Source organism: Petromyzon marinus, chromosome 57 (assembly GCF_048934315.1).
Source record: "Petromyzon marinus isolate PM22_M1 ecotype Great Lakes invasive population chromosome 57, UKy_Petmar_22M1.pri1.0, whole genome shotgun sequence".
In the NCBI taxonomy this organism is placed as follows: Eukaryota; Metazoa; Chordata; class Hyperoartia; order Petromyzontiformes; family Petromyzontidae; genus Petromyzon; species Petromyzon marinus.
The window spans coordinates 2,076,129-2,097,962 of NC_133723.1; the positions used below are offsets into that span (position 1 = coordinate 2,076,129).

At 53.3% G+C, this 21,834-nt stretch overlaps 1 protein-coding gene across 4 annotated transcripts in view; it reads right to left on the reverse strand.

The window, feature by feature from the left end:
* LOC116937808 (SHC-transforming protein 1-like) overlaps positions 1–21,834 on the reverse strand; it is a 173,188-nt gene that overhangs the window by 5,096 nt on the left and 146,258 nt on the right. For 2 of the 4 annotated variants that reach the window (XM_076052626.1, XM_076052623.1), the window contains exons 3-10: positions 10,576–10,646; positions 9,666–9,729; positions 7,708–7,836; positions 4,180–4,233; positions 3,868–3,919; positions 3,079–3,205; positions 1,829–1,967; positions 872–959 (exon numbers count right to left, since the gene is read on the reverse strand). In XM_076052626.1, coding sequence (XP_075908741.1) covers positions 872–959; positions 1,829–1,967; positions 3,079–3,205; positions 3,868–3,919; positions 4,180–4,233; positions 7,708–7,836; positions 9,666–9,729; positions 10,576–10,646 — 724 coding nt within the window. The remainder of the gene's footprint in view (positions 1–871; positions 960–1,828; positions 1,968–3,078; positions 3,206–3,867; positions 3,920–4,179; positions 4,234–7,707; positions 7,837–9,665; positions 9,730–10,575; positions 10,647–21,834) is intronic. The other 2 variants (XM_076052625.1, XM_076052624.1) reach the window with 2 other exon arrangements.

Consider the following 21,834-nt stretch of genomic DNA (forward strand, 5'->3'; position numbering starts at 1 on the left):
AGGTAGTTAACATCTCCGAGCCAACGTGGCGCCCCAAGCCTTTGAATCACCTCAGACTTGGTGACAGGGTCAATTCGTGACTGACAAACAGATTCAAGTTTTAGATTTTTGTTTGTGATGCCGCCAACAGGTCCAAATGGGGGCTTGGCCAGGAGAAGTCTCGTAGATGCCCGTCCCGCCGCGGAGACCACGAGGGGGAACAGCTGATTGCTATCAGCTGTTCCTCCCCATAGCGTCGCTCGGAGCCACCGCAGCAGCAGCAGCGACCGGCAAGCACCACAGCGGAGGTTTAACACGTTGCACCGGCTACACCGCACCAGGTGCTCATTTGAGGTTGAGTCGACCTACAGGAGGCCCAGGACCGGTTCGGATAATCGTCACCGGTGGTGTCGGCCGTGAGCGGGAATCGAACTCGGGTGGCCGGGTTCGTAGCGCAGCGTAGCGCTGACCGGTACGCCACTGCTCACCCCCACGCGCAACAAAGACAAAGATTCCCGGTATAACCTGAACGGGCTGTTGGGGCAAGTGCTGTTAGCGAGCACCTATGAAGGCCGGCACGGCACACGAAGGAGGTGGGTGGCCAACATACGTACAAACGGACACACGGATCAACACACGCGTCAACAGACTCACGCGCACATACACACACACTTGTGCAAACACACACTCGCGCGCGCACACACTCGGGCCAACACACACTCTCGCGCGCACACACACGGGCCAACACACACACGGGCCAACACACACACTCGCGGAGACACAGGCACACACGGGTCGTGACCTATGCCGGGGCGACAGTGAGGGCGAGTGGGAGCCGGGCGTTGCCGGCGAGGGCCCGGTAAGGCCGGCGTGGTTGGGGACCCCCCCCCACCTGTGTATCCGTGTGGGGTCCTCTTCACGTCGCCCCCCCGCGTGTCGGAGCCCGGCCTGGGGCCGGCTTCCTCCCCGCCGCCCGCAGCCTGCGGCAGCACACAGAAACACAAAGACGAAGATTCCCCCCCCCCCCCATAGCCTTAACAGACTGTTGGGGCAAGTGCTGTTGGCGAGCAGCAGCTACTATGAAGGCCGGCACGGCACACGAGGGGGTGGCTGGCCACCACCATCACCCCCAGCTGCCTTTGTTTCCGAGTGGCGATGTTGACACACGGCACCGGGTACTCATTCGAGGCCGAGTCGACCATGGGGAGGCCCGTGATCGGTTGAGATCATCGTCACCGGTGTTTACCGTGAGCTGGGATTTTACCCGGGTCGCCGAGTTTACAGCGCTAACCGCCACACCAGCGCTCCCCACAACGCGCACACCACACACGTACACACACGGCTGTCGGCCTCACCACCACCACCACCACCACACAGCCCCACCGGCTATCACCAACACTGCACTGCGAACTGAACCTCATGGCGGGACCCCGGGGGTCCCGAATAAACGCAAGTAAAAATCCTAATTAATTAAAAAAAACATTTGCCGACTCCGTCGCACCCTGCACACAAACGCCGCGACGCGCCCGCCGCGGATCGTCCTGCTGCCACGGCGTCCAAGCGCGGCGGCAGCGGCGGCGGCGGCGAGGACGATGGCGCAGCAGAAACAAAACGTGGAGACTTTGATGGGCGCCTCGCGTGGAGCTCGCCGAGAGGAACGGATCGCCGTGTCGGGTCGCCTTCGACGGGCACAGAACGACGTCGCGACGCGGTTCACGCGAGAGCCGGGGGCTCACGGGGCCCCGGGGTCCCGCCACGAGGTTCAACTGACGGCCTCCAGCAGTGCAACACGGAGTGGGGGGCCCCCCCCCCGCCCCGCCCCCCCCCCCCGCCCCTCCCTCTTCCCCACCTGTGTGCGGCCGCCAGGAGGGGGCTGCCTCCCGGGCACGTGGTTGTAGTACTGGTGCTTCTCCTCCACCTCCTCCTCCACCTCGTCCATCTCCTCTTCCTCCTCCTCGTCCCACGCCGAGCCCTCCAGGCTCAGCATCCTGCGCGGGCGCGCGCGCGCACAGAGACAAAGGAGCCCCGTGTAGCCTCGACGGACTGTCGGGGCAAGTGCCGTAAGCGAGCACCTTTGAAGGCCGGCGCGGTACACGAGGGGGTGGGCGGCCAGCACCACGCCCGGCCGCCTTTGTCTCCCCAGTGGCGATGTTTACACACCGCACCAGGTACTCATTTGAGGCTGAATGGACCTAGAAGAGGCCCAAGACCGGGTCAGTCACTAGTGTTAGCCACGAGCGGGAATCGAACTCCGGTTTGTAGCACAGTGTGCTAACCACTACACCACAGCTCCCCACACGGTGTGTCTGGGGGTGTGGTGGTGCGTGTGGGGGTGCATGTGGGGGTGCATGTGGGGGTGCGGTGGTGTGTGTGGGGGTGTGTCTGGGGGTGTGTGTGGGGGTGCATGTGGGGGTGCGGTGGTGTGTGTGGGGGTGTGTCTGGGGGTGTGTGTGGGGGTGTGTGTGGAGGTGCGGTGGTGCGTGTGGGGGTGTGTGTGGGGGTGTGTGTGGGGGTGTGTGTGGAGGTGCGTGTGGGGGTGCGTGTGGGGGTGCGTGTGGGGGTGTGTGTGGGGGTGTGTGTGGGGGTGTGTGTGGGGGTGTGTGTGGGGGTGTGTGTGGGGGTGTGTGTGGGGGTGTGTGTGGGGGTGCGTGTGGGGGTGCGTGTGGGGGTGCGTGTGGGGGTGCGTGTGGGGGTGCGTGTGGAGGTGCGTGTGGGGGTGCGTGTGGGGGTGCGTGTGGGGGTGCGTGTGGGGGTGCGTGTGGGGGTGCGTGTGGGGGTGCGTGTGGGGGTGTGTGTGGGGGTGCGTGTGGGGGTGCGTGTGGGGGTGCGTGTGGGGGTGCGTGTGGGGGTGTGTGTGGGGGTGTGTGTGGGGGTGCGTGTGGGGGTGCGTGTGGGGGTGCGTGTGGGGGTGTGTGTGGGGGTGTGTGTGGGGGTGTGTGTGGGGGTTTGTGTGGGGGTGCGTGTGGGGGTGTGTGTGGGGGTGCGTGTGGGGGTGTGTGTGGGGGTGCGTGTGGGGGGGCGTGTGTGTGGGGGTGCGTGTGTGGGTGTGTGTGTGGGGGTGTGTGGGGGTGCGGTGAGGGGGTGTGGAGGTGCCCCCACCGGTCGTGGGGGGCGATCAGCTTGGGGGGGTTCTTGAGGTACTGTTTGAAGCGCAGCTCAAACGCCTGCCCAATGGTGCTGATCACATCCTGAGCCAGGCCGTCTCCACACTCCACGATGTGGCACGCTAGGGGGCAACGTGGGGTGGGGGGGCATGGGGACACAGCGTGAGGGGTGAGGGGTACAGGGTGAGGGGTACAGGGTGAGGGGTGAGGGGTACAGGGTGAGGGGTACAGGGTGAGGGGTACAGGGTGAGGGGTGAGGGGTGAGGGGTGAGGGGTGAGGGATGCGGGGTGAGGGGTGAGGGGTACAGGGTGAGGGGTGAGGGGTACAGGGTGAGGGGTACAGGGTGAGGGGTGAGGGGTACAGGGTGAGGGGTACAGGGTGAGGGGTGAGGGGTGAGGGGTACAGGGTGAGGGGTGAGGGGTGAGGGGTGGTGGGTGAGGGGTGAGGGGTGAGGGGTACAGGGTGAGGGGTGAGGGGTACAGGGTGAGGGGTGAGGGGAACAGGGTGAGGGGTGAGGGGTGAGGGGTACAGGGTGAGGGGTGAGGGGTACAGGGTGAGGGGTGAGGAGTGAGGGATGCGGGGTGAGGGGTGGTGGGTGAGGGGTGAGGGGTGAGGGGTACAGGGTGAGGGGTGAGGGGTGAGGGGTACAGGGTGAGGGGTGAGGGGTACAGGGTGAGGGGTGAGGAGTGAGGGATGCGGGGTGAGGGGTGGTGGGTGAGGGGTGAGGGGTGAGGGGTACAGGGTGAGGGGTGAGGGGTGGTGGGTGAGGGAGGGGACCCTTACCTCTCAGGTTCACAGGATCCTTGGCCACGTAGGCCACATAGTCGGTTGTGTCCTACACAACACACAAAGAGCCCCCCCCCCCCCGTGTAACCTTCAGCAATCTGCGAGCACGCACGAAGGGTGACACGGCACGCAACAAAGATCCCGCGGCTAGCTCTGTACCAGACTTTTAGGGTGAGCGCCGTTAGCGAGTAGCAGGCACACGGACAGCGGTGCCCACAAATGAGATCAAGGCCCCCTGCTCTCCGGCATCATTATAGCAGTGTCGGCAACAAGTGGGCACGGGTGGGGGGCTCGGAGTGGGGGGCTCACCGGGTCCCCTCCGGACGCAAAGGAGATCGACTGCATGTGGTGGCTGGCGATAATCTGCGGCACACGCACACACCGTCGGTGACACGCACACACGCACACCGTCAGTGACACACACACACACCGTCAGTGACACACACACCGTCAGTGACACACACACCGTCAGTGACACACACCGTCAGTGAGACACACACACCGTCAGTGAGACACACACACCATCAGTGACACACACACACCGTCAGTGACACACACACACCGTCAGTGACACACACCGTCAGTGAGACACACACACCGTCAGTGAGACACACACACCGTCAGTGAGACACACACACCGTCAGTGACACACACACACCGTCAGTGACACACACACACCGTCAGTGACACACACCGTCAGTGACACACACACACCGTCAGTGACACACACACACCGTCAGTGACACACACCGTCAGTGAGACACACACACCGTCAGTGAGACACACACACCGTCAGTGACACACACACACCGTCAGTGACACACACACACCGTCAGTGACACACACCGTCAGTGAGACACACACACCGTCAGTGAGACACACACACCGTCAGTGAGACACACACACACCGTCAGTGACACACACACCGTCAGTGACACACACACACCGTCAGTGACACACACACACCGTCAGTGACACACACCGTCAGTGACACACACACACCGTCAGTGACACACACACACCGTCAGTGACACACACCGTCAGTGAGACACACACACCGTCAGTGAGACACACACACCGTCAGTGACACACACACACCGTCAGTGACACACACCGTCAGTGAGACACACACACCGTCAGTGACACACACACACACACCGTCAGTGACACACACACCGTCAGTGACACACACACCGTCAGTGAGACACACACCGTCAGTGACACACACACACCGTCAGTGACACACACACACACCGTCAGTGACACACACACCGTCAGTGACACACACACACCGTCAGTGACACACACACACACCGTCAGTGACACACACACACACCGTCAGTGACACACACACCGTCAGTGACACACACACACACCGTCAATGACACACACACACACCGTCAATGACACACACACACCGTCAATGACACACACACACCGTCAGTGACACACACACACACCGTCAGTGACACACACACACCGTCAGTGACACACACACACCGTCAGTAACACACACACACCGTCAGTGACACACACACACCGTCAGTGACACACACACACACACCGTCAGTGACACACACACCGTCAGTGACACACACACACACCGTCAGTGACACACACACACACACCGTCAGTGACACACACACACCGTCAGTGACACACACACACCGTCAGTGACACACACACACCGTCAGTGACACACACCGTCAGTGAGACACACACACCGTCAGTGAGACACACACACCGTCAGTGAGACACACACACCGTCAGTGACACACACACCGTCAGTGACACACACACACCGTCAGTGACACACACACACCGTCAGTGACACACACACACCGTCAGTGACACACACACACCGTCAGTGACACACACCGTCAGTGAGACACACACACCGTCAGTGACACACACACACCGTCAGTGACACACTCACACACCGTCAGTGACACACACCGTCAGTGAGACACACACCGTCAGTGACACACACACACACACCGTCAGTGACACACACACCGTCAGTGACACACACACACACACCGTCAGTGAGACACACACCGTCAGTGACACACACACACCGTCAGTGACACACACACACACCGTCAGTGACACACACACCGTCAGTGACACACACACACCGTCAGTGACACACACACACACCGTCAGTGACACACACACACACCGTCAATGACACACACACACACCGTCAATGACACACACACACCGTCAGTGACACACACACACACCGTCAGTGACACACACACACCGTCAGTGACACACACACACCGTCAGTAACACACACACACCGTCAGTGACACACACACACCGTCAGTGACACACACACACACCGTCAGTGACACACACACCGTCAGTGACACACACACACCGTCAGTGACACACACACACACCGTCAGTGACACACACACACACCGTCAATGACACACACACACACCGTCAATGACACACACACACCGTCAGTGACACACACACACACCGTCAGTGACACACACACACCGTCAGTGACACACACACACCGTCAGTAACACACACACACCGTCAGTGACACACACACACCGTCAGTGACACACACACACACACCGTCAGTGACACACACACCGTCAGTGACACACACACACACCGTCAGTGACACACACACACACACCGTCAGTGACACACACACACCGTCAGTGACACACACACACCGTCAATGACACACACACACCGTCAGTAACACACACACACCGTCAGTGACACACACACACCGTCAGTGACACACACACACACACACCGTCAGTGACACACACACACCGTCAGTGACACACACACACACCGTCAGTGACACACACACACCGTCAGTGACACACACACATCGTCAGTGACACACACACCGTCAGTGACACACACACACACCGTCAGTGAGACACACACCGTCAGTGACACACACACACCGTCAGTGACACACCCACACCGTCAGTGACACACACACCGTCAGTGACACACACACACCGTCAGTGACACACACACACACCGTCAGTGAGACACACACCGTCAGTGACACACACACACCGTCAGTGACACACCCACACCGTCAGTGAGACACACACCGTCAGTGACACACACACACCGTCAGTGACACACACACACACACACACCGTCAGTGACACACACACACCGTCAATGACACACACACACCGTCAATGACACACACACACACCGTCAATGACACACACACACCGTCAGTGACACACACACACACCGTCAGTGACACACACACACACACCGTCAGTGACACACACACACCGTCAGTAACACACACACACCGTCAGTAACACACACACACCGTCAGTGACACACACACACCGTCAGTGACACACACACCGTCAGTGACACACACACACACACCGTCAGTGACACACACACACACCGTCAGTGACACACACACACCGTCAGTGAGACACACACACCGTCAGTGGCACACACACACAACGTCAGTGACACACACACACACACCGTCAGTGACACACACACACACCGTCAGTGACACACACACACCGTCAGTGACACACACACACACCGTCAGTGACACACACACACCGTCAGTGACACACACACACCGTCAGTGACACACACACACCGTCAGTAACACACACCATCAGTGACACACACACACACCGTCAGTGACACACACACCGTCAGTGACACACACACACACACCGTCAGTGACACACACACACACCGTCAATGACACACACACACCATCAGTGACACACACACACACCGTCAGTGACACACACACACCGTCAGTGACACCCCCCCCCACTGGAGGGGTGTGCGGACCTGCTTGGTGTCGGGCGTGGTGAGGGTGAGGCTGCTGGTGGACACGGTGAGGGTGATGTTCATCCCCGAGAACTGCAAGTTGTTGTTGCCCAGCACCGAGGACAGCGCCTTCGCCTGCTGCTGCTGCTGCTGGGGGTGGTGGCAGTGGCGGCGTTCGTTAAGCCCAACGCTCGTCCCCGTCTCTCTGAGTCTCCGAGTCTCCAAGTCTCCGTGTCTCTGTGTCTCCGTGTCCCTGAGTCTCCGTGTCTCTGTGTCCCTGAGACTCCGAGTCTCCGTGTCTCTGTGTCCCTGAGTCTCCGTGTCTCCGTGTCTCTGTGTCTCTGTGTCTCTGTGTCTCCGTGTCCCTGAGTCTCCGTGTCTCTGTGTCCCTGAGACTCCGAGTCTCCGTGTCTCTGTGTCCCTGAGTCTCCGTGTCTCCGTGTCTCTGTGTCTCTGTGTCTCTGAGTCTCTGTGTTCCTGAGTCTCTGTGTCTCTGAGTCTCCGTGTCTCTGAGTCTCTGTGTCTCCGTGTCTCTGTGTCTCTGTGTCTCCGTGTCTCCGAGTCTCCGTGTCTCCAAGTCTCCAAGTCTCCAAGTCTCCGAGTCTCCGTGTCCCTGAGTCTCCGTGTCTCCGTGTCCCCGTGCCCCGAGTCTCCGAGTCTCCGTGTCTCCGTGTCTCCGTGTCTCCGTGTCTCCGTGTCCCTGAGTCTCCGTGTCTCCATGTCTCCATGTCTCCGTGTCTCCGTGTCTCCGTGTCCCTGAGTCTCCGTGTCTCCATGTCTCCATGTCTCCGTGTCTCCGTGTCTCCGTGTCTCTGTGTCCCTGAGTCTCCGTGTCTCCATGTCTCCATGTCTCCGTGTCTCTGTGTCCCTGAGTCTCGTGTCTCCGTGTCCCCATGCTCCTGAGTCTGTCCCCCCCCGCCCCCCCCCCCCCCCCCCACCGTGGGCAGCGGTGGTGTAGTGGTTAGCGGTGGTGTAGTGGTTAGCGGTGGTGTAGTGGTTAGCGGTGGTGTAGTGGTTAGCGGTGGTGTAGTGGTTAGCGGTGGTGTAGTGGTTAGCGGTGGTGTAGTGGTTAGCGGTGGTGTAGTGGTTAGCGGTGGTGTAGTGTTTAGCGGTGGTGTAGTGGTTAGCGGTGGTGTAGTGGTTAGCGGTGGTGTAGTGGTTAGCGGTGGTGTAGTGGTTAGCGGTGGTGTAGTGGTTAGCGGTGGTGTAGTGGTTAGCGGTGGTGTAGTGGTTAGCGGTGGTGTAGTGGTTAGCGGTGGTGTCGTGGTTAGCGGTGGTGTAGTGTTTAGCGGTGGTGTAGTGGTTAGCGGTGGTGTAGTGGTTAGCGGTGGTGTAGTGGTTAGCGGTGGTGTAGTGGTTAGCGGTGGTGTAGTGGTTAGCGGTGGTGTAGTGGTTAGCGGTGGTGTAGTGGTTAGCGGTGGTGTAGTGGTTAGCGGTGGTGTAGTGGTTAGCGGTGGTGTAGTGGTTAGCGGTGGTGTAGTGGTTAGCGGTGGTGTAGTGATTAGCGGTGGTGTAGTGGTTAGCGGTGGTGTAGTGGTTAGCGGTGGTGTAGTGATTAGCGGTAGTGTAGTGGTTAGCGGTGGTGTAGTGGTTAGCGCTACGCTTTGCTACAAGCCCCGTGACCCGAGTTCGATTCCCGCTCACGACCAACACCGGTGACGATTATCTGAACCGGTCCTGCGCCTCCCCTAGGTCGACTCGGCCTCAAATGAGCAGCTGGTGCGGTGTGTAGTAAACATCGCCACTGGGGAGACAAAGGCGGCCGGGCGTGGTGCAGGCCATGCACCCCCTCGTGTGCCGTGCCGGCCTTCATAGGTGCTCGCTAACAGCACTTGCCCCCCCAAGACTCCCCCCTCCCGTGTCCCCCCCCCCCACCGTGTCCCCCCCTCCCGTGTGCCCCCCCCCACCGTCCCCCCCCCCACCGTGTCCCCCCCCCCACCGTTTCCCCCCCCCCCCCACCGTGTCCCACAGGTCCCCACCTTTCTGCGGCGGAAGGAGTCCTTGACGCTCGGCACGGCCTCACACACGCGGGCGATCGCCTCCCTGCCGCCGGCACGGCACAGCCGCCACCAGCACCATCACCATCACGCACACCATCACCATGACCACCATCACCACCATCACCACCATCACCACCATCACCACCATCACCACCACGCACACCATCACCATGACCACCATCACCACCATCACCACCATCATCACCATCACCACCACGCACACCATCACCATGACCACCATCACCACCATCACCACCATCATCACCATCACCACCACGCACACCATCACCATGACCACCATCACCACCATCACCACCATCATCACCATCACCATCACGCACACCATCACCACCATGACCACCATGACCACCATCACCACCATCACCATGACCACCATCACCACCATCACCACCATCACCACCATCACCACCACGCACACCATCACCATCACCACCACGCACACCATGACCACCATGACCACCATCACCACCACGCACACCATCACCATGACCACCATCACCATCATCACCACCACGCACACCATCACCACCACGCACACCATCACCACCATCACGTACACCATGACTACCATCACCATGTACACCATCACCATGTACACCATCACATATACCGTGTCCACCATCCGTACACCATCACCACCATCACACACCATCACCATGACCACCATCACGTACACCATGACTACCATCACCATGTACACCATCACCATGTACACCATCACATATACCGTGTCCACCATCCGTACACCATCACCACCATCACACACACCACGACTACCATCACCATGTACACCATCACCATGTCCACCATCACATATACCGTGTCCACCATCACATACACCATCACCCCGTGGTGCTGGGGGCCGTACCGGGTCACGTGGGTCCTCGTCTTGAAGTCCAGGGTCCTCATTGACTGAAGCACCTCTATGCAGCCCATGTACTGCCCACGCACACCGGTACAAAGGGATACACGAGAGTACACGTGTGAGTACGCACGGGCACACAGGTACACGAGAGAGCACGCGTCCCTCGCGTAACGCGCTCCACCCCGTCTCTCAGGGACACACTCCGCACTCGCGCTGGGCGTTTCACAGTCACGCGCTCAAGAAAGAAAAAGATACGTCAAAGATAAAAGGGTCACATTAAGATCTTCCGAAATGCAAGCAAATTTTCAATGATTAAAAATCGAAGAAAATATTTCGCGGGCGAAGCAAGGGAAGTCTCAATGTGATGGTGTCACCGCGTCGTGGCAGCGGCCAGAGTCCTGAAGTTACTCCTTATTAAGTACTCGTTTTAACTCCTCATTAAGTTGTTTTTGTACGGGGACTCCTCTGCTTACGAACACTCGACTTACGAACTTTCAGAGATACGAACAAACCTGTCCGAACGTGAAGAGCCAGTGGCATCTACATCTACAGAACGTGAAGAACCAGTGGCATCTACATCTACAGAACGTGAAGAACCAGTGGCATCTACATCTACAGAACGTGAAGAACCAGTGGCATCTACATCTACAGAACGTGAAGAACCAGTGGCATCTACATCTACAGAACGTGAAGAACCAGTGGCATCTACATCTACAGAACGTGAAGAACCAGTGGCATCTACATCTACAGAACGTGAAGAACCAGTGGCATCTACATCTGCAGAACATGAAGAACCAGTGGTATCTACATCTGCAGAACGTGAAGAACCAGTGGCATCTACATCTACAGAACGTGAAGAACCAGTGGCATCTACATCTGCAGAACGTGAAGAACCAGTGGCATCTACATCTGCAGAACGTGAAGAACCAGTGGTATCTACATCTGCAGAACGTGAAGAACCAGTGGTATCTACATCTGCAGAACGTGAAGAACCAGTGGCATCTACATCTGCAGAACGTGAAGAACCAGTGGCATCTACATCTACAAAACGTGAAGAACCAGTGGCATCTACATCTACAGAACGTGAAGAACCAGTGGCATCTACATCTGCAGAACGTGAAGAACCAGTGGAATCCACATCTGCAGAACACGAAGAACCAGTGGCATCTACATCTGCAGAACATGAAGAACCAGTGGCATCTACATCTACAGGACGTGAAGAACCAGTGGCATCTACATCTGCAGAACGTGAAGAACCAGTGGCATCTACATCTGCAGAACGTGAAGAACCAGCGGCATCTACATCTGCAGAACGTGAAGAACCAGCGGTATCTACATCTGCAGAACGTGAAGAACCAGTGGCATCTACATCTACAGAAGGTGAAGAACCAGTGGCATCTACATCTACAGAACGTGAAGAACTAGTGGCATCTACATCTGCAGAACGTGAAGAACCAGTGGCATCTACATCTGCAGAACATGAAGAACCAGTGGCATCTACATCTACAGAACGTGAAGAACTAGTGGCATCTACATCTGCAGAACGTGAAGAACCAGTGGCATCTACATCTACAGAACGTGAAGAACCAGTGGCATCTACATCTACAGGACGTGAAGAACCAGTGGCATCTACATCTACAGAACGTGAAGAACCAGTGGCATCTACATCTACAGAACGTGAAGAACTAGTGGCATCTACATCTGCAGAACGTGAAGAACCAGTGGCATCTACATCTACAAAACGTGAAGAACCAGTGGCATCTACATCTGCAGAACACGAAGAACCAGTGGCATCTACATCTACAGAAGGTGAAGAACCAGTGGCATCTACATCTACAGAACGTGAAGAACTAGTGGCATCTACATCTGCAGAACGTGAAGAACCAGTGGCATCTACATCTGCAGAACATGAAGAACCAGTGGCATCTACATCTACAGAACGTGAAGAACTAGTGGCATCTACATCTGCAGAACGTGAAGAACCAGTGGCATCTACATCTACAGAACGTGAAGAACCAGTGGCATCTACATCTACAGGACGTGAAGAACCAGTGGCATCTACATCTACAGAACGTGAAGAACCAGTGGCATCTACATCTACAGAACGTGAAGAACTAGTGGCATCTACATCTGCAGAACGTGAAGAACCAGTGGCATCTACATCTACAAAACGTGAAGAACCAGTGGCATCTACATCTGCAGAACACGAAGAACCAGTGGCATCTACATCTGCAGAACATGAAGAACCAGTGGCATCTACATCTACAGGACGTGAAGAACCAGTGGCATCTACATATGCAGAACGTGAAGAACCAGTGGCATCTACATCTACAGAACGTGAAGAACCAGTGGCATCTACATGTACAGAACGTGAAGAACCAGTGGCATCTACACCTACAGGACGTGAAGAACCATTGGCATCTACATCTGCAGAACGTGAAGAACCAGTGGCATCTACATCTGCAGAACGTGAAGAACCAGTGGCATCTACATATGCAGAACGTGAAGAACCAGTGGCATCTACATATGCAGAACGTGAAGAACCAGTGGCATCTACATCTACAGAACGTGAAGAACCAGTGGCATCTACATCTACAGAACGTGAAGAACCAGTGGCATCTACATCTACAGAACGTGAAGAACCAGTGGCATCTACATCTACAGAACGTGAAGAACCAGTGGCATCTACATCTGCAGAACATGAAGAACCAGTGGTATCTACATCTGCAGAACGTGAAGAACCAGTGGCATCTACATCTACAGAACGTGAAGAACCAGTGGCATCTACATCTGCAGAACGTGAAGAACCAGTGGCATCTACATCTGCAGAACGTGAAGAACCAGTGGTATCTACATCTGCAGAACGTGAAGAACCAGTGGTATCTACATCTGCAGAACGTGAAGAACCAGTGGCATCTACATCTGCAGAACGTGAAGAACCAGTGGCATCTACATCTACAAAACGTGAAGAACCAGTGGCATCTACATCTACAGAACGTGAAGAACCAGTGGCATCTACATCTGCAGAACGTGAAGAACCAGTGGCATCCACATCTGCAGAACACGAAGAACCAGTGGCATCTACATCTGCAGAACATGAAGAACCAGTGGCATCTACAGGACGTGAAGAACCAGTGGCATCTACATCTGCAGAACGTGAAGAACCAGTGGCATCTACATCTGCAGAACGTGAAGAACCAGCGGCATCTACATCTGCAGAACGTGAAGAACCAGCGGTATCTACATCTGCAGAACGTGAAGAACCAGTGGCATCTACATCTACAGAAGGTGAAGAACCAGTGGCATCTACATCTACAGAACGTGAAGAACTAGTGGCATCTACATCTGCAGAACGTGAAGAACCAGTGGCATCTACATCTGCAGAACATGAAGAACCAGTGGCATCTACATCTACGGAACGTGAAGAACTAGTGGCATCTACATCTGCAGAACGTGAAGAACCAGTGGCATCTACATCTACAGAACGTGAAGAACCAGTGGCATCTACATCTACAGGACGTGAAGAACCAGTGGCATCTACATCTACAGAACGTGAAGAACCAGTGGCATCTACATCTACAGAACGTGAAGAACTAGTGGCATCTACATCTGCAGAACGTGAAGAACCAGTGGCATCTACATCTACAAAACGTGAAGAACCAGTGGCATCTACATCTGCAGAACACGAAGAACCAGTGGCATCTACATCTGCAGAACATGAAGAACCAGTGGCATCTACATCTACAGGACGTGAAGAACCAGTGGCATCTACATATGCAGAACGTGAAGAACCAGTGGCATCTACATCTACAGAACGTGAAGAACCAGTGGCATCTACATGTACAGAACGTGAAGAACCAGTGGCATCTACACCTACAGGACGTGAAGAACCATTGGCATCTACATCTGCAGAACGTGAAGAACCAGTGGCATCTACATCTGCAGAACGTGAAGAACCAGTGGCATCTACATATGCAGAACGTGAAGAACCAGTGGCATCTACATATGCAGAACGTGAAGAACCAGTGGCATCTACATGTACAGAACGTGAAGAACCAGTGGCATCTACATGTACAGAACGTAAAGAACCAGTGGCATCTACATCTACAGGACGTGAAGAACCAGTGGCATCTACATCTGCAGAACGTGAAGAACCAGTGGCATCTACATCTGCAGAACGTGAAGAACCAGCGGCATCTACATCTGCAGAACGTGAAGAACCAGCGGTATCTACATCTGCAGAACGTGAAGAACCAGTGGCATCTACATCTACAGAAGGTGAAGAACCAGTGGCATCTACATCTACAGAACGTGAAGAACTAGTGGCATCTACATCTGCAGAACGTGAAGAACCAGTGGCATCTACATCTGCAGAACATGAAGAACCAGTGGCATCTACATCTACAGAACGTGAAGAACTAGTGGCATCTACATCTGCAGAACGTGAAGAACCAGTGGCATCTACATCTACAGAACGTGAAGAACCAGTGGCATCTACATCTACAGGACGTGAAGAACCAGTGGCATCTACATCTACAGAACGTGAAGAACCAGTGGCATCTACATCTACAGAACGTGAAGAACTAGTGGCATCTACATCTGCAGAACGTGAAGAACCAGTGGCATCTACATCTGCAGAACGTGAAGAACCAGTGGCATCTACATCTGCAGAACGTGAAGAACCAGCGGCATCTACATCTGCAGAACGTGAAGAACCAGCGGTATCTACATCTGCAGAACGTGAAGAACCAGTGGCATCTACATCTACAGAAGGTGAAGAACCAGTGGCATCTACATCTACAGAACGTGAAGAACTAGTGGCATCTACATCTGCAGAACGTGAAGAACCAGTGGCATCTACATCTGCAGAACATGAAGAACCAGTGGCATCTACATCTACAGAACGTGAAGAACTAGTGGCATCTACATCTGCAGAACGTGAAGAACCAGTGGCATCTACATCTACAGAACGTGAAGAACCAGTGGCATCTACATCTACAGGACGTGAAGAACCAGTGGCATCTACATCTACAGAACGTGAAGAACCAGTGGCATCTACATCTACAGAACGTGAAGAACTAGTGGCATCTACATCTGCAGAACGTGAAGAACCAGTGGCATCTACATCTACAAAACGTGAAGAACCAGTGGCATCTACATCTGCAGAACACGAAGAACCAGTGGCATCTACATCTGCAGAACATGAAGAACCAGTGGCATCTACATCTACAGGACGTGAAGAACCAGTGGCATCTACATATGCAGAACGTGAAGAACCAGTGGCATCTACATCTACAGAACGTGAAGAACCAGTGGCATCTACATGTACAGAACGTGAAGAACCAGTGGCATCTACATCTACAGGACGTGAAGAACCAGTGGCATCTACATCTACAGAACGTGAAGAACTAGTGGCATCTACATCTGCAGAACGTGAAGAACCAGTGGCATCTACATCTACAAAACGTGAAGAACCAGTGGCATCTACATCTGCAGAACGTGAAGAACCAGTGGCATCTACATCTGCAGAACATGAAGAACCAGTGGCATCTACATCTACGGAACGTGAAGAACTAGTGGCATCTACATCTGCAGAACGTGAAGAACCAGTGGCATCTACATCTACAGAACGTGAAGAACCAGTGGCATCTACATCTACAGGACGTGAAGAACCAGTGGCATCTACATCTACAGAACGTGAAGAACCAGTGGCATCTACATCTACAGAACGTGAAGAACTAGTGGCATCTACATCTGCAGAACGTGAAGAACCAGTGGCATCTACATCTACAAAACGTGAAGAACCAGTGGCATCTACATCTGCAGAACACGAAGAACCAGTGGCATCTACATCTGCAGAACATGAAGAACCAGTGGCATCTACATCTACAGGACGTGAAGAACCAGTGGCATCTACATATGCAGAACGTGAAGAACCAGTGGCATCTACATCTACAGAACGTGAAGAACCAGTGGCATCTACATGTACAGAACGTGAAGAACCAGTGGCATCTACACCTACAGGACGTGAAGAACCATTGGCATCTACATCTGCAGAACGTGAAGAACCAGTGGCATCTACATCTGCAGAACGTGAAGAACCAGTGGCATCTACATATGCAGAACGTGAAGAACCAGTGGCATCTACATATGCAGAACGTGAAGAACCAGTGGCATCTACATGTACAGAACGTGAAGAACCAGTGGCATCTACATGTACAGAACGTAAAGAACCAGTGGCATCTACATCTACAGGACGTGAAGAACCAGTGGCATCTACATCTGCAGAACGTGAAGAACCAGTGGCATCTACATCTGCAGAACGTGAAGAACCAGCGGCATCTACATCTGCAGAACGTGAAGAACCAGCGGTATCTACATCTGCAGAACGTGAAGAACCAGTGGCATCTACATCTACAGAAGGTGAAGAACCAGTGGCATCTACATCTACAGAACGTGAAGAACTAGTGGCATCTACATCTGCAGAACGTGAAGAACCAGTGGCATCTACATCTGCAGAACATGAAGAACCAGTGGCATCTACATCTACAGAACGTGAAGAACTAGTGGCATCTACATCTGCAGAACGTGAAGAACCAGTGGCATCTACATCTACAGAACGTGAAGAACCAGTGGCATCTACATCTACAGGACGTGAAGAACCAGTGGCATCTACATCTACAGAACGTGAAGAACCAGTGGCATCTACATCTACAGAACGTGAAGAACTAGTGGCATCTACATCTGCAGAACGTGAAGAACCAGTGGCATCTACATCTGCAGAACGTGAAGAACCAGTGGCATCTACATCTGCAGAACGTGAAGAACCAGCGGCATCTACATCTGCAGAACGTGAAGAACCAGCGGTATCTACATCTGCAGAACGTGAAGAACCAGTGGCATCTACATCTACAGAAGGTGAAGAACCAGTGGCATCTACATCTACAGAACGTGAAGAACTAGTGGCATCTACATCTGCAGAACGTGAAGAACCAGTGGCATCTACATCTGCAGAACATGAAGAACCAGTGGCATCTACATCTACAGAACGTGAAGAACTAGTGGCATCTACATCTGCAGAACGTGAAGAACCAGTGGCATCTACATCTACAGAACGTGAAGAACCAGTGGCATCTACATCTACAGGACGTGAAGAACCAGTGGCATCTACATCTACAGAACGTGAAGAACCAGTGGCATCTACATCTACAGAACGTGAAGAACTAGTGGCATCTACATCTGCAGAACGTGAAGAACCAGTGGCATCTACATCTACAAAACGTGAAGAACCAGTGGCATCTACATCTGCAGAACACGAAGAACCAGTGGCATCTACATCTGCAGAACATGAAGAACCAGTGGCATCTACATCTACAGGACGTGAAGAACCAGTGGCATCTACATATGCAGAACGTGAAGAACCAGTGGCATCTACATCTACAGAACGTGAAGAACCAGTGGCATCTACATGTACAGAACGTGAAGAACCAGTGGCATCTACACCTACAGGACGTGAAGAACCATTGGCATCTACATCTGCAGAACGTGAAGAACCAGTGGCATCTACATCTGCAGAACGTGAAGAACCAGTGGCATCTACATATGCAGAACGTGAAGAACCAGTGGCATCTACATATGCAGAACGTGAAGAACCAGTGGCATCTACATGTACAGAACGTGAAGAACCAGTGGCATCTACATGTACAGAACGTAAAGAACCAGTGGCATCTACATCTACAGGACGTGAAGAACCAGTGGCATCTACATCTGCAGAACGTGAAGAACCAGTGGCATCTACATCTGCAGAACGTGAAGAACCAGCGGCATCTACATCTGCAGAACGTGAAGAACCAGCGGTATCTACATCTGCAGAACGTGAAGAACCAGTGGCATCTACATCTACAGAAGGTGAAGAACCAGTGGCATCTACATCTACAGAACGTGAAGAACTAGTGGCATCTACATCTGCAGAACGTGAAGAACCAGTGGCATCTACATCTGCAGAACATGAAGAACCAGTGGCATCTACATCTACAGAACGTGAAGAACTAGTGGCATCTACATCTGCAGAACGTGAAGAACCAGTGGCATCTACATCTACAGAACGTGAAGAACCAGTGGCATCTACATCTACAGGACGTGAAGAACCAGTGGCATCTACATCTACAGAACGTGAAGAACCAGTGGCATCTACATCTACAGAACGTGAAGAACTAGTGGCATCTACATCTGCAGAACGTGAAGAACCAGTGGCATCTACATCTACAGAACGTGAAGAACCAGTGGCATCTACATCTGCAGAACACGAAGAACCAGTGGCATCTACATCTGCAGAACATGAAGAACCAGTGGCATCTACATCTACAGGACGTGAAGAACCAGTGGCATCTACATATGCAGAACGTGAAGAACCAGTGGCATCTACATCTACAGAACGTGAAGAACCAGTGGCATCTACATGTACAGAACGTGAAGAACCAGTGGCATCTACACCTACAGGACGTGAAGAACCATTGGCATCTACATCTGCAGAACGTGAAGAACCAGTGACATCTACATCTGCAGAACGTGAAGAACCAGTGGCATCTACATATGCAGAACGTGAAGAACCAGTGGCATCTACATATGCAGAACGTGAAGAACCAGTGACATCTACATGTACAGAACGTGAAGAACCAGTGGCATCTACATGTACAGAACGTGAAGAACCAGTGGCATCTACATCTGCAGAACATGAAGAACCAGTGGCATCTACATCTACAGGACGTGAAAAACCAGTGGCATCTACATCTGCAGAACAGGAAGAACCAGTGGCATCTACATCTACAGAACGTGAAGAACCAGCGGCATCTACATCTGCAGAACGTGAAGAACCACATGGGTACACGCTGCCACGTGTCAGTACACATGGGTACCCACGAGTACAAATGGTTACCCGTGAGTACATTTAAGCAATCACGGGTACACGCGAGTACGCATAGGTACACAGCACACTGCACGTACAGCAACACAGCACAGACAACATAGCACACAGCACACGCTTGTACATGTACGCAAGAGTGTGTGTGCATTAGAGAGGGAGGGGAGAGTGTGAATGAGAGAGGGAGAGAGTGTGAATGAGAGAGAGGAGAGAGTGTGAATGAGAGAGAGGAGAGAGTGTGAATGAGAGAGAGATAGGAGAGAGTGTCAATGAGAGAGATGGGAGAGAGTGGTGAATTAGAGAGAGAGGGGAGAGTGTGAATGAGAGAGAGAGAGTGTGAATGCGAGAGAGATGAGAGAGTGTGAATGAGAGAGAGTGGGGAGAGAGTGTGAATGAGAGAGAGGGGAGGGTGGTGAATTAGAGAGAGTGGAGAGTGTGAATGAGAGAGAGGGGAGAGTGTGAATGAGAGAAAGGGGAGAGTGTGAATGAGAGAGGGGAGAGTGTGAATTAGAGAGGGGAGAGTGGTGAATGAGAAATAGTGTGAATGAGAGAGATGAGAGTGTGAATGAGAGAGGAGAGTGGTGAATTAAAGAGAGGGGAGAGTGTGAATGAGAGTGTGCATGAGAGTGTGAATGAGAGAGTGGGAAGGGAGTGTAAATGAGAGAGAGAGAGAGATGAGAGAGTGCGAATGAGATGAGAGAGTGTGAATGAGAGAGAGGGGAGAGTGGTGAATTAGAGAGAGAGGGGAGAGTGTGAATGAGAGAGAGTGTGCATGAGAGTGTGAATGAGAGAGTGGGGAGAGAGTGTGAATGAGAGAGAGAGAGAGATGAGAGAGTGTGAATGAGTGTACATGATTGAATGACAGAGAGTGGGGAGAGAGTGTGAATGACAGAGAGTGGGGAGAGAGTGTGAATGAGAGAGAGAGATGAGAGTGTGAATGAGAGAGATGAGAGAGTGTGAATGAGAGAGAGGGGAGAGTGTGAATTAGAGAGGGGAGAGTGGTGAATGAGAAATAGTGTGAATGAGAGAGATGAGAGTGTGAATGAGAGAGGAGAGTGGTGAATTAGAGAGAGAGGGGAGAGTGTGAATGAGAGAGAGTGTGCATGAGAGTGTGAATGAGAGAGTGGGGAGAGAGTGTGAATGAGAGAGAGAGATGAGAGAGTGTGAATGAGAGAGTGTACATGAGAGAGTGTGAATGAGAGAGAGTGTGAATGACAGAGAGTGGGGAGAGAGTGTTAATGACAGAGAGTGGGGAGAGAGTGTGAATGAGAGAGAGATGAGAGAGTGTGAATGAGAGAGATGAGAGAGTGTGAATGAGAGAGAGGGGAGAGTGGTGAATTAGAGAGAGGGGAGAGTGTGAATGAGAGAGAGATGAGAGAGTGTGAATTAGAGGGGAGAGTGGTGAATGAGAGAGAGTGTGAATGAGAGAGAGTGTGAATGAGAGAGAGTGTGAATGAGAGAGTGGGGAGAGAGTGTGAATGAGAGAGAGTGTGAATGAGAGAGTGTGCATGAGAGAGAGTGTGAATGAGAGAGAGTGGGGAGAGAGTGTGAATGAGAGCAAGAGATGAGTGTGAATGAGAGAGGGGAGAGTGGTGAATTAGAGAGAGGGGAGAGTGGGAATGAGAGAGAGAGGGGAGAGTGTGAATTAGAGGGGAGAGTGTGAATGAGAGAGAGTGATGAATGAGAGAGAGTATGAATGAGAGAGTGGGGAGAGAGTGTGAATTATAGAGAGATGAGAGAGTGTGAATGAGAGAGTGTGCATGAGAGAGAGTGTGAATGACAGAGAGAGAGAGTGAGGAGAGAGTGTGAATGAGAGATACAGATGAGAGAGTGTGAATGGAGAGAGATGAGAGAGTGTGAATGAGAGAGACGGGAGAGTGGTGGATTAGAGAGAGGGGAGAGTGTGAATGAGAGAGAGAGAGAGGGGAGAGTGTGAATGAGAGATGAGAGAGTGTGAATTAGAGGGAGAGTGGTGAATGAGAAAGAGTGTGAATGAGAGAGTGTGAATGAGAGAGAGTGTGAATGAGAGAGTGGGGAGAGAGTGTGAATGAGAGAGGAGTGTGAATGAGAGAGAGAGTGTGCAGAGAGAGAGTGTGAATGAGAGAGAGTGGGGAGAGAGTAGTGGTGAATAGAGAGGGGGAGAGTGTGAATGAGAGAGAGGAGGGGAGAGTGGATTAGAGGGGAGAGTGTGAATTAGAGGGGAGAGTGTGAATGAGAGAGAGTGGTGATGAGAGAGTGAATGAGAGTGGGGTGAGATTTAGAAGTGAGAGAGAGATGAGAGAGTGTGCATGAGAGAGAGAGTGGGGAGAGAGTGTGATGGAGAAGAGATGAGAGAGAGGTGT